Source organism: Nomascus leucogenys, chromosome 22a (genome assembly GCF_006542625.1).
Source record: "Nomascus leucogenys isolate Asia chromosome 22a, Asia_NLE_v1, whole genome shotgun sequence".
In the NCBI taxonomy this organism is placed as follows: Eukaryota; Metazoa; Chordata; class Mammalia; order Primates; family Hylobatidae; genus Nomascus; species Nomascus leucogenys.
Genome location: NC_044402.1, coordinates 134028336 through 134049698, shown reverse-complemented (window position 1 = coordinate 134049698; position 21363 = coordinate 134028336). Strand labels below are relative to the sequence as shown.

The 21363-nt window shown below is 47.9% G+C and overlaps 1 protein-coding gene across 4 annotated transcripts in view; it reads left to right on the top strand.

Moving 5' to 3' along the window:
• USP40 (ubiquitin specific peptidase 40) overlaps positions 1-17606 on the top strand; it is a 93192-nt gene extending 75586 nt beyond the window's left edge. The window contains exons 25-31 of one of the 4 annotated variants that reach the window (XM_030803617.1): positions 1870-1964; positions 3635-3753; positions 4818-4883; positions 7143-7353; positions 7494-7589; positions 11797-11891; positions 15632-17606. In XM_030803617.1, coding sequence (XP_030659477.1) covers positions 1870-1964; positions 3635-3753; positions 4818-4883; positions 7143-7353; positions 7494-7589; positions 11797-11891; positions 15632-15743 — 794 coding nt within the window. In that variant the 3' untranslated portion in view covers positions 15744-17606. Of the gene's footprint in view, positions 1-1869; positions 1965-2059; positions 2100-3634; positions 3754-4817; positions 4884-5086; positions 5436-7142; positions 7354-7493; positions 7590-11796; positions 11892-15631 lie in introns of those variants that run through there. The other 3 variants (XR_004027969.1, XM_030803616.1, XM_030803618.1) reach the window with 3 other exon arrangements.
• Positions 17607-21363: the final 3757 nt, after the last annotated feature.

Below are 21363 nucleotides of genomic sequence, written 5' to 3'. Positions count from 1 at the left end.
CCACTTCATTATAAAGAAATGGAGCGAGTGTATTTTTAATAGGCCCAACTCTTTAGCTGTGTTTTTCTTTTTATCATGCTTTACTTATTTAGTTTTTCTAGTGCTTTGAAGTATATTACTTATATTTCTTTTTAATCTTTTCAGCCTTAGCAATAAAATTAATATAAATGAGTCAAATTCTTATCTCCTTATTCTTTGAAGTTAGGATTATATAGAGAGAGTAATGTTGAATGAGCTATAAAATTGGCATAAAGTTACTTTTTAGTTGGGTTACACTAGTTCATGTTAACTAATGCTAAAAATGCTTTGGTGATAGAATTCTAGTTACATGGCCGGGCGCGGTGGCTCACGCTTGTAATCCCAGCACTTTGGGAGGCCAAGGCGGGCAGATCACGAGGTCAGGAGATTGAGACCACGGTAAAACCCCGTCTCTACTAAAAAAAAAAATACAAACAATTAGCCAGGCATGGTAGTGGGCGCCTGTAGTCCCAGCTACTCGGAGAGGCTGAGGCAAGCGAATGGTGTGAACCCGGGAAGCGGAGCTTGCAGTGAGCCGAGATCGCGCCACTGCACTCCAGCCTGGGTGACAGAGCGAGACTCCGTCTCAAAAAAAAAAAAAAAAGAATTCTAGTTACATATAGAATTGGATATAGATTGTAAAAGCATGTTTAATCAGTATGTTTCTACATGAAAAGTAAATAAGAGGCTCTTTTTTTGGTAATACATCTGTACACAACACATGGGAAACACACTCATGTGTCACTTAACAACATGAATATGTTTTGAGAAATGCATCGTCAGACGATTTTGTCATTGTGTGAACATGGTAGAGTGATTTACACAAACCTAGATGGTAGAGCCTCCGACACACCTGGGCTATGTGGTGTAGCCTCTTGCTCATAGGCTACAGACCTGTACAGCAGCTTACCATATTGAATACTGAAGGCTAATCATAACACAGTGGCAAGTGTTTGTATATCTAAACAGAAAAAGGTACAGTGAAAATACAGTATTATAATTTTATAGGATCACATCACATGTGTGGTCTTTGACCAAATCATTATGTAGCATGTGATTATATATTTCATTCTTTAGAATTTCCTAAAATTGTCTTTCTGGTAGTGTCAGCCTGTAATTTCCTTAAGACACAAGAGGAACTTCTCATGTACTTAGTTGACTTCTAATCTCTCTGTAATTTCTTGCTATGCATTACTGGCATGCTCAGCAGTAAAGACAGTTCAAGCAAAAATAAATGAAGACAGTCTAAATTTAGTTGCCAGCTTTTATATTGTTTTTGATGAGAAAGCATTGCGTTTTTCCCTTTTTTTAAACAAACTTGGAAAGGCCTTCTTATTGTCAAGATTTCTTTATAAATAAACACTTATTGGGCATTTACTATGTGGCACTCATTGTACCAAGAACTGGGGAGACAAGATAGATGGCCTGCCTGCTCTTGAAAACTCTGTTGTTTTGAGGAGGCAGATGAAACACCTGCACACAGACAGACACACACACACCGACACACACGAGCAACAGGTTGGGATGAGTGCTATGAGGAGAAAATAGGAAGCTAACATACAGAATGCAGGCAGCGTATCCTACCCAAAAAGTCCTCTTTGAGGAAGGAGAGAATGTGAAAAAGTACATTCGAGGTAGGAGCATAAGTGTCACATACCTCTTGGGAGTCTGCCGACATCATGTCCCTGCCTGCTCACCTGCCAGACAGGGCCTCCTCCTAAGACTTGGATGCTGAGGCTCTTGAGTGGAATTTTAATAACCTATTTACAATATCAAAACATGGCAATGTATTTCAGAAACACAAAATAAGTTTCAAGTTCCTTGTAAACATCCCGCTCTGTCCTTTGGAAGGTGCTTCTGGGAACGAGCCTGCGCAAGTTTCTCTCCTCTACTTGGGAGACATAGAGATCTCAGAAGATGCCACGCTGGCGGAGCTGAAGTCTCAGGTCAGACTTCTTCCTGCACCATAACTTAGTGGTAATGTGGCTTCTTCCAGTGAGATATTAATATATTCTTCTATCTCCTTTTCCCTCAATTACAGTCTGTTCTGATATGGCATTTGTCATATGCCATGTTCAGTGGTAAGTACCCGCAGGCAACACATGCCCGTGGTGCAGACGGCTCCTCGTGGCCTCACTGGTCCCTCCTCTGACAGGCATGCTGTGCTTTTGTTTCAATCTATCCTCAGTGACTTGCGGCTTTTGTTCATTTTTATTTTTTTAGGGAAACATGGTTTCTTGGAACATTTGTAAAGCATTCACTTTATCCCTTTATTTACATTGTTTGTGTACCATTGTGACCCATATGTTAAATGTTGTTATGAAAAGCTGTGTTACCAGTTTTCCAGGAGGTTAGAACACCAGCTTTTATGTTAGGATGCTAAACTAGATATTCTAGGTATTGTGTTGTTTCTTTTGCATTAAATTCACAGAGAAGGAGGGTTTTATCCACATGGAAAGGCTGGATTAAGTACAGTGCAGTGTTGAAGAAGCATCCGCCTACTGTCGGACTGAAATGAGCATTCCTTTCTTCTCTTAGAGGAGAAAATGTGGGGCGTGTATATGACTAGGGGTTGTTGATGTTTGGCTTTTGTGCGCCCTCAGTGTATGAAATACCCTTCCTCAAGAAAAAGCATACATTGGCTGGGTGTGGTGGCTCATGCCTGTAATCCCAGCACTTTAGGAGTCTGAGGCAGGCGGATCACTTGAGGTCAGGAGTTTGGGACCAACCTGGCCAACATGTTAAAACCCCCATCTCTGCTAAAAGTACAAAAAAAAAAAAAAATTGGCCTGGCATGGTGGCAGGCACCTGTAATCCCAGCTACTCGGAGGCTGAGGGCAGGAGAATCACTTGAACCCAGGACGGGGAGGTTGCGATGAGCTGAGATCGTGCCACTGCACTTCAGGCTGGGTGACAAAGTGAGACTCCGTCTCAAAAAAAAAAAGGAAAGGAGAAAAGAAAAAGCAGACAGCCTTATTCTCATGAGAACAAATGGGAAGATACTTTTTTTCTCATATTAAGTTGAAAGATATAAAATTGCTGTTTTTAGGTCAATAAATGGATGAATACTGGTAATTTTAGAGGCTCCAACCTAAGTATATCAGTAGGGGCTTAAAGTGATCCCTTCAGAATTAGAACAAACAGTTTGGGCCTACTGATTGCAGCCAAAGATTTTGGAATACTTCAAAATCAAAAGCTGATTCATCAGCAGAGCAAACACTGGTGGAGAATTGCATTGGCATGGAGGAAGGCTGATGTGTCCCTTGCTATACTATTAGAGTGGGCTCTGCCCTGGTGAATTGTACTCACATGGAAGTTAATTCCAAAGTTTCATTTTTAAAACATGATGATTAAAAAGAAGCTTTTGACTCAGATTTAGAGATAGGGAACTCACTTCTTTCTCAAGCTGATTTCAGTGCAGAGGAATATGAAGACCACTCAGGGTTAGTGTCATTTAAGAGAGAGAGATTCCTGTGACTTTTAAAATGATGTTATCATTACTTGAGATATTCTTTCCTTGAGAAGCACTGTGTAGTGCTTCATTTTTTTTCTAAAACAGTATGTTTTGAAGAGTGCTTTTTAAAACCGTTGGAGAAATGTCTGTTTCTTTTTCTAGGCCATGACCTTGCCCCCTTTCCTGGAGCTCAGTGTCCCATCCCCAGCCCACCTCAGAGCCTGGACGGTGGAGAGGAAGCGCCCAGGCAGGCTTTTACGAACTGACCGGCAGCCGCTCAGGTAGGTTCCTTGCTGGACGCAACACCGTCCCTCTCTGCTGCTGCCGCACTGGCTGCTGCGAGGGATGGAGGAGGAATCCGTCTTCTGAGCTGAGTGAAAACAAAGCCCATTCCTGGTCATGCCACGCTTGTGACTTGGGTGACACTTTTCATCATAAACTCCAGCAAGCCTTCAGGTTTCCATGTTAAGTATAAATGTAGTGTTGTATATTTTTTCTATGTTCCAGTGACTGTGACATTATATAACTTAAAAGCATTTGGAGTGAGATGGAAAGTAGGAGTGGCTGTTTCTCACTCAGAAATGTTGGATTCAGTTGATCCTTCTCCTGAATCTTTGAACTTAAAGAGCAGGTTTGGGTCATTTCCTTTGCAAAAAGCAGCCTTGAGGCTTTTTGTTTCTTTCTTTGTTTCTTTTTTTTATTTTCTTTCTTTCCTTTCTTTCCTTTTCTTTCCTTTTTTAATAGACAGGGTCTGGCTCTGTCGCCCAGGCTGGAGTGCAGTGGCATGATCATGGCTCAACTACAGCCTCAACCTCCTGGGCTCAAGCGATCCTCCCACCTCAGCCTCCCGTGTAGCTGGGACCTCAGGCATGTGCCACGACACCAGGCTAATTTTTTGTTTTGACGAAGTCTCCCTATGTTGCCCAGTCTGGTCGCGAACTCCTAGCTTCAAGCAATCCTTCCACCTTGGCCTCCCAAAGTGCTGGGGTTACTGGCGTGAGCCACTGTGCCTGGCCAAGGCTGCTTTTAATCAGTTCTGATTACCACCCCAAAGTCACTGGCATGAGAATCTTAACCCCGGCTGAACGGAGGGAAATTTCTTTGGCAGTTTGGCCATCTTCCCAGAGCCAGACCTACATGTTTAGTAAGAAATGACTCAAGTATCTAAATAATCACCACAGCAAGGATTCTCATTTTTTCCCCTTTTTCAAAAGTTTGGGTGTTCTTATAAGTACTCGGAAAACAATCCTTTGCTTAAGAAAAAAGCTTAAAGTTCGGGGAAAAAAAAATTCAAGAAAATTATATGTTATGTCACTCAATATTATCTTGTTTCACTTATTATCAGGGAATATAAACTAGGACGGAGAATTGAGATCTGCTTAGAGCCCCTTCAGAAAGGAGAAAACTTGGGGTAAGAAATTCTACTGTGCATCTAAAGTGACACACACATATCTTAACATAGTTTGCCTTTTTAAGCATTAACAACTTAATAGTGTAGCATTTTTTTCACTGCTTCTGAGTAGCCTAGCAACTTGAAACATAGTGTGTTCTAGAAATATGTTTGTATGTCTGGTGTCTAAAACTTGGGACTTATTCTCCCATAAAAACAATAAGGGAGAATTAATTTTTCAGTAATCACCAAATGCATATTGACCCCATGATGACCCTGAAGTGTCAGCAAGAGGCCCACCCGCAGCTGTCATCAGTGTGTTCGGACAGTCTGCCATCCAACAGATTCATCATCGCTCCCGTCACTCTGCCCCCTTATTCTACTTTCTTCATCCTCATATCACCTGACATATCTGTACTTACTGATTTATTTGTTAGTATCTGTCTCCCACTACTAGAATATAAGTACTTGGTTTATTCATTGCTATATCCTTAATACCTAGAATAGTAATTGTGCCCCATGTCATAGTCAATCATTATTTATTAAATAAAGATGCACCCAAAATTGTCTACAATCAAACCGTCTTGTTCTTTTTGCACTGTAGGAAAATATTTTACAAGTTGTTTTGTAAATATCATGAACTATTAAGATTTGCTCTACCTGTTATGATGTGAATATCCTTCTTGTGGTCTGCTTGTTATATGAGAAAGTTACCTTTCAAGCATGTCTAACATGTATTTAGTGTTTTTATAAAAACGCATTCTTAATACTTAAGTTGTACAACCAGAAATAGTTTCCTAGAGGGGAATTCCAGGATCAAATGGTGTGGACATTTTAAACCTCTTAAAATAGTTAAGTATTTTTTCAGGCAAGTTGTTTCAGAGTATGAGTATTTATTTTACCTCACCCACAAACCAGCATTGACTATTTCATCGTCTAGGTGTTTCCTAAATTGATAAATGAAAGATGATTATCTTGTTCTCATTTGCTCCAGTGCTTTGATGACTAATAAGTTCAGGCATTTTTGCAAACTGTATTTTGTGAGTGCATAAATGAGTTATTTCGTGTATTTTAACTGCTTCTGTAATGAAGTCTAAAGGAAAACGTCTCTTGGAATTTGTGTGAGCTCTTTATGATTTTGACCCTTTGTCACAATGGTTGTAAGCAGTGTCAGGTTTTGATAGACACAGTGCCTTTTGCCCTTTTGAAGAGCAGCTGTGTGCCTCCTCAGGCCCCTTCCATGGGCTCTTCTGTCCTTGACCGACTTCCAGGGCACTCCTGCTCTCAAGGAGGCCTCTAGTCCCTCCCGTTTCTCTCCAGCAGCCTCTGTCCCCTCCTTGGCAACTTCAGCATCTGTGCCGATGCCCTTTCCGTCCTCTGGCCACACTGTGCTGGGCTCCAGGCCTCAGCCTCACTCCCTGGCCAGCAGCCCCCTCCTGCATGGGAACATGGGGCTCTGCAGCCTCTGCTCTTGCACTCTGCACTCCCCTGATTCCATGGGCCCACATCTTCCCATGAGCTCTCTTTTTTCCAGTCATTTCATTTCTCTCATTGCATCACCTCTTTTGATGGTAAAAACACTTAATAGAAGTACATCTAAAAATCACTCATTGTCTCAGCATCCTAAGAACCAGTCTTCATTTCCCCTTGCTGCCTTCCAGTTCTTATCTATAGCTTTTCCTCCATGGCCTCTGCTGACCTCTGCGCGTCCCTGTTCCTCCTGCCTTGCTGAGTGTTGTTCTTTCTGCTCCTCCTGCTAAGGTTTCCCATCTCCCACAGCTGCAGCCTTGTCTCTCACCCGCCCTGTGTCTCTCTTCCCAATTCCAACCCTCAGGTTCTTCTCCCTGGCTACCTCATAGCAGCTCACATTTACAGCCCCCAGAGTCAAGGGCATAACTGCCTACCTCGAGCCCGCTCTCCTCCTGCCAGCTGCTGGGCTATCAGGCCAGGCCCCTCTCACCCTGTCCCTCTCCGCCGCATTGTACCTGCTCAGGCTGCCACCTCTTTCCTCTTCTCCCGCACTGAGGAAGGTTCCCTACCATGTCTGGGGGGCTCTGCTGTGTACCGAGAATGGAATCTTCATTTCCGCTCTTCATTCCAAGATTGAAGGAAATTGAAGTGCGGAATAAGAGTTTGCCAATAGCATCCAGCATTTAGGGAAAAATCTCTCCTTATAAAAACCAGAAAAGCTGGAGGAGAAGCTTTGCCCACTATGCCTCAAGTTACCACATGGTTTTGTTTGTTTGTTTGGATCTGGCACTTGACGGTTTTCTGGTGCAGCCCCCAGGACGTGCTGCTGAGGACACAGGTGCGCATCCCTGGTGAAAGGACCTACACCCCTGCCCTGGACCTGGTGTGGAACGTGGCCCAGGGCGGGACTGCCGGCTCCCTGAGGCAGAGAGTTGCCGATTTCTATTGTCTTCCCGTGGAGAAGATTGAAATTGCCAAATACTTTCCCGAAAAGTTCGAGTGGCTTCCGATATCTAGCTGGGTAAAGTTGTGGGGCTGTCTCAGAGAAATTGGGGCTTACTGGCATAGCAATGAGGTTATGCAATTTTTCACAGTGATAGAGAATTTAGTGAGAACTTGAGGTTGAGTTTTGCTTATTTAAGATGTTTGATTTTCCCATAGAACCAACAAATAACCAAGAGGAAAAAGAAAAAAAAACAAGATTATTTGCAAGGGGCACCATATTACTTGAAAGACGGAGATACTGTTGGTGTTAAGGTAAGTTGTTTAACAGCAAATTTACCACTTTGAGAAGACACGAGGGTCACATGATTTTATAGAGACGTTTTATTGAATCTTCAAGACACAGATAATCCCATTTTATACAAATTGTTTCAGAGAATGGATAAAAAAAGAGGGAAAACTGGACAACTGACTTTACAAGGCCACTGAAACCTCAGTATCCAAACTGCCAAGGACAGTAAAATAAAATACAGACCAGTTTCACTTCTGACCATACATGGAAAATTCTAAGTAAAATACTAGCAAGTTCAGCCCTGCAAGTATGTTTTTAAAAACACTACTGTGTGACATGACGTCAGAGTAGGTTATCTAAGGAATGCGAGGAGGGCAGCATGAAGAATAGATTATGTAAGAAATAATCCTGCCAGACTCAAGAGATGCGGAAAAAGCATAAAATAAAACTTATTATTAAAAACCCAGTGTTCATTCATGACATTAAAAAAGAACTTAGAGCAAACTAGGAATAGAAGGAAACGCCTTAACCTGATGCACATATCTACCCAAAACCTCTAGCAGCAACACCGTGACAGCTTCAAAAGCTTCCATTTTCATTAAAGTGGGACCCAAAGTAAGGATTCCCCTAACCGCCCCTTCTGTTTAACACTCTACTAAACAACACGGGCAATGAATTTCCTCCCTCGCTGCCAAAAGAAAAGTAAATAAAAATTGAAAGAGCAGTAAAAGAAATTTGAAAAGGAAAATATAAAACTATTCTTACAAAGGAGATTCAAGGTGGCTCATGCCTGTAATCCCAACACTTTGGGAGGCCGAGGTGGGTGGATCACTTGAGCCCAGGAATTCGAGACCAGCCTGGACAACATAGTGAAACCTGGTCTCTGCAAAAAAATACAAAAATTAGCCAGGTGTGGTAGCACACACCTGTAGTCCCAGCTACTCAGGAGGCTGAGGTAGGAGGATCACTTGAGCTAGGGAGGTGGATGTTGCAGTGAGCCGAGATCGTGCCACTGCACTGCAGCCCAGGCAACAGAGATCCTGTCTCGAAAAAAAAAAGGAGATTCAAGAGACTGCACAGATAAATGATTAGATCTGATAGAGGAGTTCAAAACGTTCCAAGATCAGTATAAAACCTTCTGGGGAATATACAAAAACATACTTAGCAGTGTTAAAGAAAGCTTCTGTTAGAGCCACGTCGTGTTCTTGGAAGGCAAACCTCACAATAGTAAAGGTATCAGTTCTTCCCAAGTCTGTAAATTCAGTGAAATTCCAATGAAAATCCATATAGATTAGATTAAATAAAATTAATAACATAAATTTGTACACTAGAGCAAAGGGCCAAAGAGCTAAGATTTTCTTTTTTTTTTTTTTTTTTTGTTGAGACAGTATCTCGCTCTGTTGCCCAGGCTGGAGTGCAGTGGCACGATCTCGGCTCACTGTGAGAAGCAAAAGGACAGGGTCCTTGCCTCACCAAGTGTGGACTGATCACAGCTGTGGCGACAGTGTAGCATGGAGGCACGGGTGGACAAGCAGGCTCACAGACAGGGTGGAAAGCCGAGAAACAGACACACATGTGAGGAAACGTGACAGATACTTGAGGCAACATTAAAAAATGGGTTATTCAATGAATGGTGCTGGAAAATTATCTATGTAGGAAAATCATATTCATTAATTTTCATAACCGTAAAATAAATTTTATACAAGTTGAGTATCTATGATTCAAGATGCTTGGGACCAAAACTGTCTCAGATTTCAGGTTTTTTCGGGTTTTGGAATATTTGCATTATACTTAACGGTCGAGCCTCCCTGATCCAAAAATCTGAAGTCTGAAATGCTCCATTGAGTTTCGGATTTCTGGATTAGGGATGCTTGACTTGAGTCAGCGTCAGGCCCCATAAAACCTATACTTACCTCTGCTCACACCATAGTCAACAGGCAATCCAGTTGAAGACTTAAATGTGAAAAACACTCATTTTCAATCTTTAGAAGACATAAGAAAATCTTTGACTTCAGGTTAAGGATTTCTTTTTTTTATTTTTTGAGATGGGGTCTCACTCTGTCACCCAGGTTGGAGTGCAGTAGCGCGATTTCCACTCACTGTAACCTCTGCCTCACGGGCTCAAGCGATCCTCCCACGTCAGCCTCCCAAGTAACTGGGACCACAGGCACGTGCCATTATGCTCGGCTAATTTTTTGTATTTTTGGTAGAGACAGGGTTATGCTGTATTGCCCAGGCTGGTCTTGAACTCCTGAGTTCAGGCAGTTCACCTGCCTCAGCCTTCCAAAGAGCTGGGATTACAGGTGTGAGCCACCACGCCTGGCAAGAAGGATTTCTTGAACAAAAAGTGCAAACCATAAAAGAATCAATAAATTTCATTACATTAGAAGTGAGAACTTTTGTTCATCAAAGGAAACCATAAAAAACAGTGAAAAGGGAAGTCACAAACAGGCGAGAGACCTACGCAATAAGACAGCAGAGGGTTATTCTCCAGCATGGACAGCAGATCTTCTGCAAATCTGTTATCAAAAAATAACCCAATAGAGAAGTGGGCCAAGGTTATCACTGGCAGTTCACAGAGGAGAACAGAATGGCCAGGAAACACATGAAAAGAGAATCAGCTTGCCAATTGCAGGGAACTGCAGAATCCAGCAGGGAGCCGCCCTTGCTAATGAGACCGTGGGAACTCCCACACACATGGCCAGGCGCAGTAGCTCACGCCTGTAATCCCAGCACTCTGGGAGACCAAGGCAGGCAGATCACTTGCACTCAGGAGTTTGAGACCAGCCAGGGCAACGTGGCAAAACGCAGCTTCTTGGGTGGCTAAGGCAGGAGGATCACTTGACCCCAGGAGGTGGAGGTTGTAGTGAACTGAGATCATGCCACTGCACTGCAGCCAGGGTGGCAGAGTCAGACAGTGTGTAAAAAAAAAACAAAACACTCCAGTGGGAGCACAAGTTGGTGCAGCTACTCTGGAGAGCAGTTTGGTGTTATTTTAGTACACAGATGCCCATCGATACAACCAAGGAGTCCCACTCCTAGCTGTATTCCCCAGAATAACTCGCCCATAGGTGTGTGGAGACACACGGATATGCTCACTGAAGCATTACAGGTAATAGAATGAAGTGGAAAGAAATTGACAGGTTTTTTGTTTTGTTTTTTTTTTTTTTTGAGACAGAGTCTCTCACTCTGTCACCCAGGCTGGAGTACAGTGGCACAATCTTGACTCACTGCAGCCTCTGCCTCCCAAGTTCAAGCGATTCTCCTGCCTCAGTCTCCTGTTCCCCAGCTTCAGCCTCCCCACAATTTTTAAAACTTGTGTCATGTGCAATTTACTGGAACAGAAATTATAATGTTGGCTTATCATATCAGTGTATTAGAATAGAGATTATAATATTTGACACGACACGTTCCTAGCAGAGGTGGGGCACTGAGAAGTAGCCAGACCCTCCTGCAGAGCTTGGTTAATCTCTCAGTCATTGAAGAGTTTAACTGTGATGTGTAGCCAGAGCCAGCTCCCCACCTCCACACCTGAGAATGCAGCCAGCAACCTGGGCAACCCCCAGCACGAACCCCGCAGGCCCTGCACTGCGTCTTTTCTGACACGCACTTCCCTTCCTGGGTGCGCCCCTGAGGCGTCCTCCCTGTGGGCAGCATTTACGGAAATAACATGCGTGTGGAAAACAACCTGCAAGTCCTGGGAAAGGGAGGAGGCTTGTCCTGTCAGGGGAACGCGTGGAGCAGCCTGTGTTTGTGAAACCCTGCAGTTAAGTCTTGCAGGAGAGGCCAAGGAAGTAAAGCCAAGTTCATGCCTCTCAGAAGCATGAAATACAGAGGTGAGAACAGACGGACAGTGTCTATAAAGCGAACAGCTGTGCTTCTGGCGCAGCCATGAGAGATCCGTGTGCTGATGTGGATGATCTCTGTCTTCATGTTCTTGTCTGGTAGCCCTTTAAAGCCCCCCTGTTTGGCCACTCCAAGTGGAAGCTTCTGGAGCGGAAGGGAAAGGTCAGATGGCTGGAAATTGATTTCCCTTGTGGAGCTCTTCTTGCCACCCCCGAGTTTGTTTTCATCGAGCAAGAGGATTTTTTTTAATCAGTTATTCACCTAGTTTATGTAAATTTGAATCTGTCCTTTTGTCAATATAGGTAGTTTTTTAGACATGCCTCTTTTAAATGTAGGCTAAAAAGATGTCAGAAGACACTGCTCATTACTTCTTTTGAAATGTAGAATCTCCTGATTGACGACGATGATGATTTCAGTACAATCAGAGATGACACTGGAAAAGAAAAGCAGAAACAACGGGCCCTGGGGAGAAGGAAAAGGTAATTGCTGGGGTCTGCACAGACGTGCAGCTGACAGAGCCCTCTCTGACTCTCTCTTACTCCTGCTTGGAAACTGAGAGGGACCGGAAACTTGTTGATTCAGAGTGCACACAAAGCACGCCAAGGTGGCAGGTCCTTCTCCACCCCCTGAGTTCTTTCCTCTCCTTGAGTGCCTCCTCCTGGAGCTTTCTATGGAACAGGTGAAGTCCACGTGGACTGCGGAAGCACAATGAGGAGCCCGCCGATCCACGGTCACACGGTCCCCCTCCTTCCTCCCCTCCTGCAGCCTCGCCCTCTGCCTGGCTCTTGGCTTTCCCTTCAGGTTCCCACGCCCTCAGGTCTCCAGAACCACCCTGTCCTGCTGCCGCCTCCGCCCTGCTGCGGGCTTCCTGTCCTCCCTCTCTCTCCAAGGTTCCCGAGAGCCTGGCCCCTCCTCCAGGGGACGCTGCTGTGGCTTCAGCGCTGCTACCCCCCTTCCTCCAGGACACTGCCTGACCCCTGGCCACCAGGACTCCTCTGCCACAGGCCGTCTCCTACCTCTGCTCAGGACTCCTTGCCTCTCTCCCTCCCTCGGCTCTGGCGCCGCCTGCCCTTGCCTGGCTCTGCGCTCACTGCCACTGGGGGAAGCAGGTGCTGCTTGCAGTCAGGCCAAGCCACAGGCTATGTTCCCAGCCAGCAATCTTCAGGCCTCCAGGCCACACACAGCCCCCAGGAACTTGCACTCTGCACACCCGGAACTGGGGCGTGAGGCTCAGTTCACACTGCTCAGCTTACCACCACCACAAGTCCCAGGACCTGACCGTGGCATCAGCTCCATGCAGGCCTCACCAGAGGCCCCCAGGCGTCCTCATCCTCCCCCACTCCCCGACTCACGGACTCTGGGTCTCTCCTAAATCTGCCTTTTGTCCCGTCTGCCCTGGTGGATTTCATCTTTTCCTGCCCAAATGACTGCAAGAGTCTGATCTGGCCCCACTCACCCTAATCCCCCTCTCCTCCCCCTCAGTATCTTGGCTGCCCATGTGCCAGGGACTGCATGCCCTCTGCCGCTGGGGGCATCTGGGGAAGAAAGGTCCCAGGTGGAGGTGGCAGGGCAGGCGAGCGTGACCTTGTGACCATGGCAGAGGTGAGGGTTCAAGCGTGGTTAGTGGCTGCTGGAGGGTGTGAAGGGGGACGCGTTGACATGATCGCTGGCTGCTTTGTGGTGAGTGGATTCTAGGAGGTTGAAGTAGAATCAGGGAGCCGAGGGAGGAGACTCCCTGAATGAAGATGGCGGCGGGAGGGACTGTGTGAGCTCCGCGAGCAGCACGGCCACTGGGCCGGGGCCCCTTCCTCTCTGCTCTCCGGAGTCTGGGCTGCTTTCCGGACAGCACTGTCCCGTGGCCTTTCCTGACTCCCTAAGGGCCCCGGGAGCCCCAAGATGGCAAAGGACCTGTGCCCGGCCTCACCCCCATTTGCAGCTCTGCAGCCCTCAGGTCCTGGTGCCCTCAGAGACCTGGGGATATGGGAGAGGGGCTGCAGCGCTGGCTGCTTCGGGGTTTTCCTGTTTAAAGGTCAGACACACACACACACACACACACGTAAAATTCTATACGTGTCTAATACATAGACACTAAAATATTGTTTTCCACATTTTTTTTTTTTTTTTTTTTTTGCGACGGAGTCCCACCTTGTCGCCAGGCTGGAGTGCAGTGGCACGATCTCGACCCACTTCAACCTCTGCCTCCCGGGTTCAAGCGATTCTCCTGCCTCAGTCTCCCAAGTAGCTGGTACTACAGGCATGCACCACTATGCCCAGCTAATTTTTGTATTTTTAGTAGAGACGGGGTTTCACCATGTTGGCCAGGATGGTCTCAATCTCGACCTCGTGATCTGCCCGCCTTGGCCTTCCAAAGTACTGGGATTACAGGCGTGAGCCACCGCGCCTGGCCCTGTTTCCACATTTAAATGTGATGCCACTGACTTCATCAGACTTCTCCACGCATCCTGTCTGTCAAAGCCTTAGTTGTCACCAGGGCTGTTATTTGGAGACATCCAACAGTTCCCCAGGCCCTGGTGTCTCCATTGTCATCTGTGCTGTTTGAGATAGCACATTTTAAAATTTCATGTTGCTGTCACTGAAAACCTCATCTTAAGCCTCACACGTGCTGTTTGCACAACAGTAGACCACTGGTGTCTTCTGAACACCATGATGTAACCACTTACTATATTGTTTTTCATTTATTTTTTGGAGTTAATAGAGTCACATGCTTTCAAAAGCCACCAAGGAGTTTCACTGAGAAATCTCTGCACCCCGCCTCCCCAGGTACACAGCCTCTCCCAGATGGGCCAGCGTGACGGTCACCTGCATGTCCTTTCAGAGACCTGTGTATAGGGGCAGAGGAGCTTTACCTTCTCTTTTGACCAGAACTTTCTGGTAACCTTGCTGTTTTCATGTACCAGTGTGTACACAGCTGCGTCGTCTCATGGTGGGAGCGTGGTGTCCTGATGCATGGGTAGACCACAACTTAGGTGACTTATGCCCACCTCACACACTTCCAGTCTGTCACCATCACAGTGAATAACCTTGTATATTCACCATTTTGCAGTACAGATGTGGATATATCTGTAGGACAGATTTCTGCAATGGAATTGCTAGGTCAGAGGGTATGGCTGTAAACATTATCTGCAAATAAGAAAAAGACAACCAATCCAATAAAAATATAGATAAAGGGTATATGAACAGTTCATAGAAAAGGAACTGCAAATCGCTTGCCAGCATATAAAAATATGCTCAGCCATTCACTCATGATAAAAGAGATGTAAATTCAAGCTACTCCAAGGCAGTGCCACACGCCCATCGGCAGCACTAAAGTGGGAAAGACTCGTGTGCTGACACGGAGTCACTGGGGCTCTCACCCCGTGTGTGGGTGTGGAATTGGCACAGACACTTTGGAACTCAGGACAGTACCCCCTGCTGCATCTCCTGTGCACTTCCCAGTACCCAGCCTTCTACTCCTCAAAAACATGGACATGTGCCTACCAGGATATCCCCTAAAATACATGGCAGCTTCATTCACCATGGCCAGATTCTGGCCGTATTGAAGGAAAGGCTGTTCAGCAGTGGGATGGCAGGTGGGCCGTGGAGGCTCTCCGCCGGGGACTGTGCAGCGTGGGTGGGCCACACACATCAGGCTGGGCCAAAGCACCCAGCCGCAGAGCACCTGCTGCACGGTGCCATGGGCCAGGGGGGTCACAGTGAAAGCCAATCTCTTGAGTGGGATGCCGAGTGGCCTTTCTCTCAGGACAAGACTGAAGGGGCAGAGGCAGCCTCTGCATCATGTCACACAGGTGTGCGTGATTGACGGGTCATGCAGCGGTGTGTGTGCCGTGTGTGTGTTTGCCGTGTGTGCGTGTGTGGTGTGTGTGTGTGCACTCCAGATGTTATTCTTCCATTTAAAAAGCAAGGAAAGGAAGGTTTCTCAGCTGTGAGGCATTTTCGCTGAGCAGATTGAGAAAGCCCCAGAGCCTGAACCATGCCGTGCCGCCAATGCAAAGCAGGGAAAGGCAGCTGCCGGCCTGGCACAGGGCTGGTGGCAGGGCAAAATGGGGCCCTCTGGCAGGTGGCTGAGATCTGTCTGTCCAATTGCAAATGCATGTCCCTGTGGCCTATAAAATTGGAGTGTATTTTGGGATCTCCATGAACCCCTCACCCTGGCACCCACTGCATCCATGAGTCAGTGACAGTCTCTGTGTCTCCGCAGCCAAGAAACCCTCCATGAGCAGAGCAGCTACATCCTCTCCAGCGCAGAGACGCCTGCCCAGCCCCGAGCCCCGGAAACTTCTCTCTCCATCCACGTGGGGAGCTTCAGATAACCCCGCCGCTGCACGGCTCCACTCCCGATGAGCTCTCCGGCTGATGCCACAAACGTGGGTTTCCTGGGCATGGGGACTGGCTGCCTGGCGCCTCCATCCCAAACCCTCTCTTTCGAGCACAGGGACGGCTCCTCTGAGGCCTGGCCAGTGCATGTAGTCACTTAGCTCTGTAACACGTGGCAGCCACGGGGGCTGGTACAGCTCTGGACGCCACCCACCCAGCTGCCAGTAGGTGCTGGGCTCTCTCACACAGCACCTGGCCCCAGCTGCTTTTTTTTTTCTTTTAACCAGAAAATGCACAATGTGTGCATGAACCGCAGGTATGGAGGCAGCGGCATGCTGTCACTCCGCTGTGGGAGGTGTGCGGGGTCAGCCCAGCCACTTTCCTCCGTGTTCAGATGACTCTTGTTCGCCCTGACCGGGTTCTCACAGCGTCTCAGGCCACTGCGCCACCGCGCTGGTGCTGAGCAGAAGCGGGGTCTGCTTTCAGGACTTCATTTCCCCAACTCGTTCTGGCCCCACATGCTCCATGTCTGCCCTTTGGTCTGAGTTAAAACTGCGATGCTGAAAAGTGCAAGCTCTTTCCACGAGGAGGAGCCAGACAGGGCGGCCTCCGAGGGTGAGCCGCTCTGCTAAGCAAGGGCGGCCGCTGTGCGTCAGCCCGCAGGCCAAGGGTCCAGCCTATCCTGGGTGCTCTTGTGATCAGAAGGTCCTTGGATCCCGAGGACTGCGGCCACTGCCGTCCACAGCGCCTCAGCCTCTCTTCCTGTGTGGAAGCGGGGCCAGCAGGGCCCTGGCAGACAGGCCTGGCATTAGCCCAGGTTCCAGGTGTCCTGGGCGGCCTGACTGGGTTCCTGAGTAGCCCCAATGAAAACACCTGAGAAAAAGAAAACGTAAACTAAGGAAGGGTTATTCCACTTAATCCAAGCCAGATTTCTATTCAACTTAAAGGATTTAATTGGCATTTGTGAGAAATAATAGCACCTGTGTCACTGAGCTGATTGATTTGGGACACAGATGGTTGACTTTCCCAGACAGCAACTTAGCGGAAAGCAGCATCCTGAAGACGGTGTCACATGTCCTGAGCCTGCTTGTCACCTGGGCCTCACGGTTTCTCATCAGCCCCGTCACTGATGGGAAGCAGCACTGAAGTGTGAGGGGCAGAAAGGACACCGCTGGAGTCAGGCGCTCCCCTGCCTGTGACCCTTTTCCAACAAGCTGATGCTGAGCCAGCGGCCTGCTCTGCCCCGCATCCTCCTCCCAACGGTCCAAACCACTACCAGACGGAAGCCGCGTGGCTTCCGCACACGTGTCTGAGAGCGTCTGCCATAGATGTCTGTGCGTTTCCATGAAGCACCGTGCCGTAAGGACTGAACTCTGACCAGCAAGCTGCCTCCCACTCCCAAACCCTAACCCCGCGCAGGAGACTCGCACTGGGTGTAGACTGCATCTTTACAGAGGGAGATAGATAGAGGCTTCTGATGACACCAGAGCTGTTAAGTGTCGTGACTGGAGCTGGGCGCCCAGCCCTTCTTGAGCTGTTCTGTTTCTTGGCTTTAACTGACATATTTCCGTAGCATCCCCCTTCATCTCATCTCAACATAATGAAATATTAATGAAATCGCTGAAAAGCTTTGCCTTTGAGAGGCCAGAAGCCTCGTGGAATGTCTCTGCAAGTCCAAAGATGCGTGTGGGTTGATGTGCCTTGAAGTGCCATTCAGCAGGAGCGTGCGGCCGGGCCGGCCTATGCGTGTGGCCTTTGCCTTCTTCCCTTTCTTTCTGTTTTCTGTTTTTTTTAATTTGGGGATTGAGAAAGCTGTACGATTTTGTTAAAGAAAAAATAAACCATTTTTTAAAGTTGTAGCCCTTAGCTGCTTTTGGTTGCCGGCTACTTCGTGTCCAGCTTGCTTAAGAGAGGAACTTTTGGCCGGGTGCGGTGGCTCACGCCTGTAATCCCAGCACTTTGGGAGGCCGAGGTGGGTGGATCACCTGAGGTCAGGAGTTCGAGACCAGGCTGACCAACATGGAGAAACCCTGTCTCTACTAAAAATACAAAAAAAAAAAAGCTGGGCATGGTGGCACGTGCCTGTAATCCCAGCTACTTGGGAGGCTGAGGCAGGAGAATTGCTTAAACCCAGGAGTTGTAGGTTGCAGTGAGCCGAGATCGTACCGTTACACTACAGCCTGGGTGACGGAGTGAGACTCTGTCTCAAAAAAAAAAGGAACTTTTGGCTGGGCTCAGTGGCTCATGCCTGTAATCCCTGCACTTTGGGAGGCCAGGGTGGGTGGATCATTTGAGGTCAGGAGTGTAAAACCAGCCTGGCCGACATGGTGAAATGCTGTCTCTACTAAAGGTACAAAAAATTATCATCTGGGCATGGTGGTGGGCGCCTGTAGTCCCAGCCACTTGGGAGGCTGAGGCAGGAGAATCGTTTGAACCCAGGAAGCGGAGGTTGCAGTGCGCCAAGATCGTGCCACTGCACTCCAGCCTGGGAGACAGCGAGACTCCGTCTCAAAAAAAAAATACATAAATAAAATAAGGAATTTTTGTGGCCCTTTTTCCCAAGCTTGCTTCAGATGCTAAATAGAGTTTATATTTAGAAGTACTGCAGCAGTGCTGCTTGAGAAATAACAGAAGTTTGCTTTGGTTTTAAAAAGTTCAGGCTCATGGGAAAAATGCACTGGAAGAAAATGGATGTAATCTGGTTTTATTTTCCTTCTATGGAAATACGTAATGGTGGTGGCGTCGCAGAAAACATACTTACTCAACAGTGACTTTTCCTAGCCAAAAAAAGAGAGGGGCAAGAATTCCCTTGCAAATCATTTTGGCGCCATCGATGTGAGTTTACCTGCAGAATAGACTTAACAGTGAGGGACCAACTTACAACAGCCCCTTCACCCTACAGGCCATCCATCATTCTGTTCTGGATAACACACCCACCCAAAGCATGGCCATACTAGGGTTCAATAAAATCTGTAACAAACGCATTTTAGGTGTATTTACATTCTGGAGATTCACTGCACATGAGGGAGGAAAGTGAAGCAGTGACCTCAATATCCAAGTAAAGAGAGACTGCTTCCAGCTCCCTCAGGCCGCTGCCTTCCCCCACCCCCACCACACACACCCACGCCCACGCGGCAGGTGCGCTGCCATGCGTCCAGGTCCCCTGCCATGCGTCCAGGTCCCCGTGGCAATGGCTGCAGGGTGTGGCAGACAGGGCCCTTCATCTGCAGGTCCTTGCCCCCACTTGGGGTGGCAGGAGCAGACATGGCAATCTCCCGGTTCAGGAAACAAGAGCTCACCAATGAGCTCACACCAGGCTGGAGCGGGGCCAAGCGAGTGCTCAGGGAACAGTAGTGCCTCTGCCAGGCCCCACTGTGCTTCTCTGAGGTGGTTCTGTCTCCGCAGGCACCTCCCCCAGGTGCCAAGACGCCACCAGCAGCTCCATCACACCAGGCAGCCACCAAGTGCCTCTTTCTACGAACCAGTGAAAGCCCTGGGCTCTAAGTGGGTGATATGCGTGGGCTCCATGGAATGACAGTCGGGGAAGAGGGGAAGGTGCGTTGCCCAGAGCTTCCAGGTGCCCATGCCCTTCACACGCATGTGCTTCAAAGATGGCAGCACCCTCGTGTTGGTGTGGCTGTTGCACCTCCCAGCCACGCTGCCCCCACCCCAGAGGGGCGACTCCGAGTTGCACCCACTCCTAGCCCAGGTCTAAGAGCTCTGGGTGGGGTCCAGCAACCTACAGCCAAGGAACACACGTGAACCCACCCGGAGCCAGGGCACAAAGGGGTGGGGGGACCACAGCAAAACTGTTCTGACAACAGAGGCCACAAATCCAGGAGTCAGTTAACATTACTGGACCAAGCACCCAGTTTGTTTTTCTAAGTGGCTGGTGAGTTCTTAAGAGGATCAGCTTAAAAACAGTATAGACCCCGCTGCATTTTCTCCACTCAACTCTACTGTCCCATCTCACAATCACGCTACACTTGAGCAGCCCCGTCCACTCTAGATCGCTGTCCGGCCTCCCCACACTGTCAGATGCCGTCTCTGCGAGAAGCCCCCTCCTCACTGCTTTCCCACACAACGGAGCCATGCCCCATGTGAGATGAGCCACGTGGGCACAGGAGGGAGGCTGGTGGAGCGCACACCAGCCTCCCCCCAGGTCTGCCCCTGCCCGGACATCTGCTGCCCCCAGCAAGTGAGGTGCCCTGGCTGCTGTGCTGGAAAGCATGCCTGTCACTTGGGCCCAATTTCCTCACCTGTCATGTGGGCTGGGCTTGCTATGAGGCTTGGGACACAGGAGAGCACGGCTGTCAAAAAAATATGCCTTCTGCCTCCCGTGTCAGCCACATGGTGGCTGTGCCTCATGGGGCAACTTGTGTCGCCTCTCTGAGCCTGTCCCTCACCTGTAAAATGCAGATAACCCACCATGTAGGGCTGTGAGGGGAATTAGAGGAGTTTGTACGTTCAAGGCACTTAGACCAACACCTGGCACAAATTATAAAGTGTCAGCCATCAGCATCCCGATCACCGTCATAGCTCATACCCTTCGCACTGATTGGTTTAGTCATGAGTGCGTGAGGCGGTTCTAGCCAAGACATTAGAGGAGGTAAGCTGAAGCCAGAGCTTCAGAAAGGGCTCCCTTTATCTTAAAAAGAGACATACAGGATCACTTAATGCCAGGAGTTCAAAACCAGCCTAGGAAGCAAGAAAGACCCAGTCTCTACAAAAAATTTTACAAACTAGCTGGGTATGTTGTCATGCACCTGTACTCTCAGCTACAAGAGAGGCTGAGGTGGGAGGGTCACTTGAGCCCAGGATTTGGAGGCTGCAGTCATCTACGATCATGCCACAGTACTCCAGACCAGAAGATAGAGCAAGACCTTATCTTCAACAACAACAAAAAAGAGGTGACACATAAAAGAGGCAGCCATTTGTCCCCAAACACCTTACACTGGTGTGATGCCTGGAGCTGTCGTGGCCATCTTGCAACCATGAGGCCTGAGGTCCTGAATGACCAGAGAGGAGAATATACACCAGGAAAAAAAAAAACGGGGGGGTTTGTTACCAGGGAAGGAGTGGGGAAGAGCTGCTAGGGAGGCAGTCAACACTCCCAGAGCGCATGCAGCCCTTCTGTACCCGACCAGCCTGATGGTGTCTTCCATGAACCCAGTCCCCATCCCTCACTCCAGGAAACTGGGGACGACAATTCAAGTGGCCTTGATCGTAGACAGTTCCCTTGGAATAAAAGTACCAAGACTAAGCAGAGAAGTCAGAGAGCTTCAGGTTTGCAGTTTTATAGAAAAGATTTAAGAGGGTTAAAATATTCGTTAAAATGGCCCTCAGTCTCCCGGGCCAAGGCTGTGTGGTCACACCTGAGAGCCTCAGCACTGCCCAGTACCCCCTCTCTCCTTGCGGAACTTTTAGTCCAACTGATCATAGAACCCACACCCTAAAACATACAATGGCATTCGAATGGCATTCTGTTTTGCTTTTTAGTCACCAACAACTCAACCTATTTTCAGAGCAGGTGAAAATTCTGAATCCAGTTTGGAAAGATTCTGGCAACCAACACTTTATGTCAAAGCACAAGGAATGATGACAGACAATGGCAAA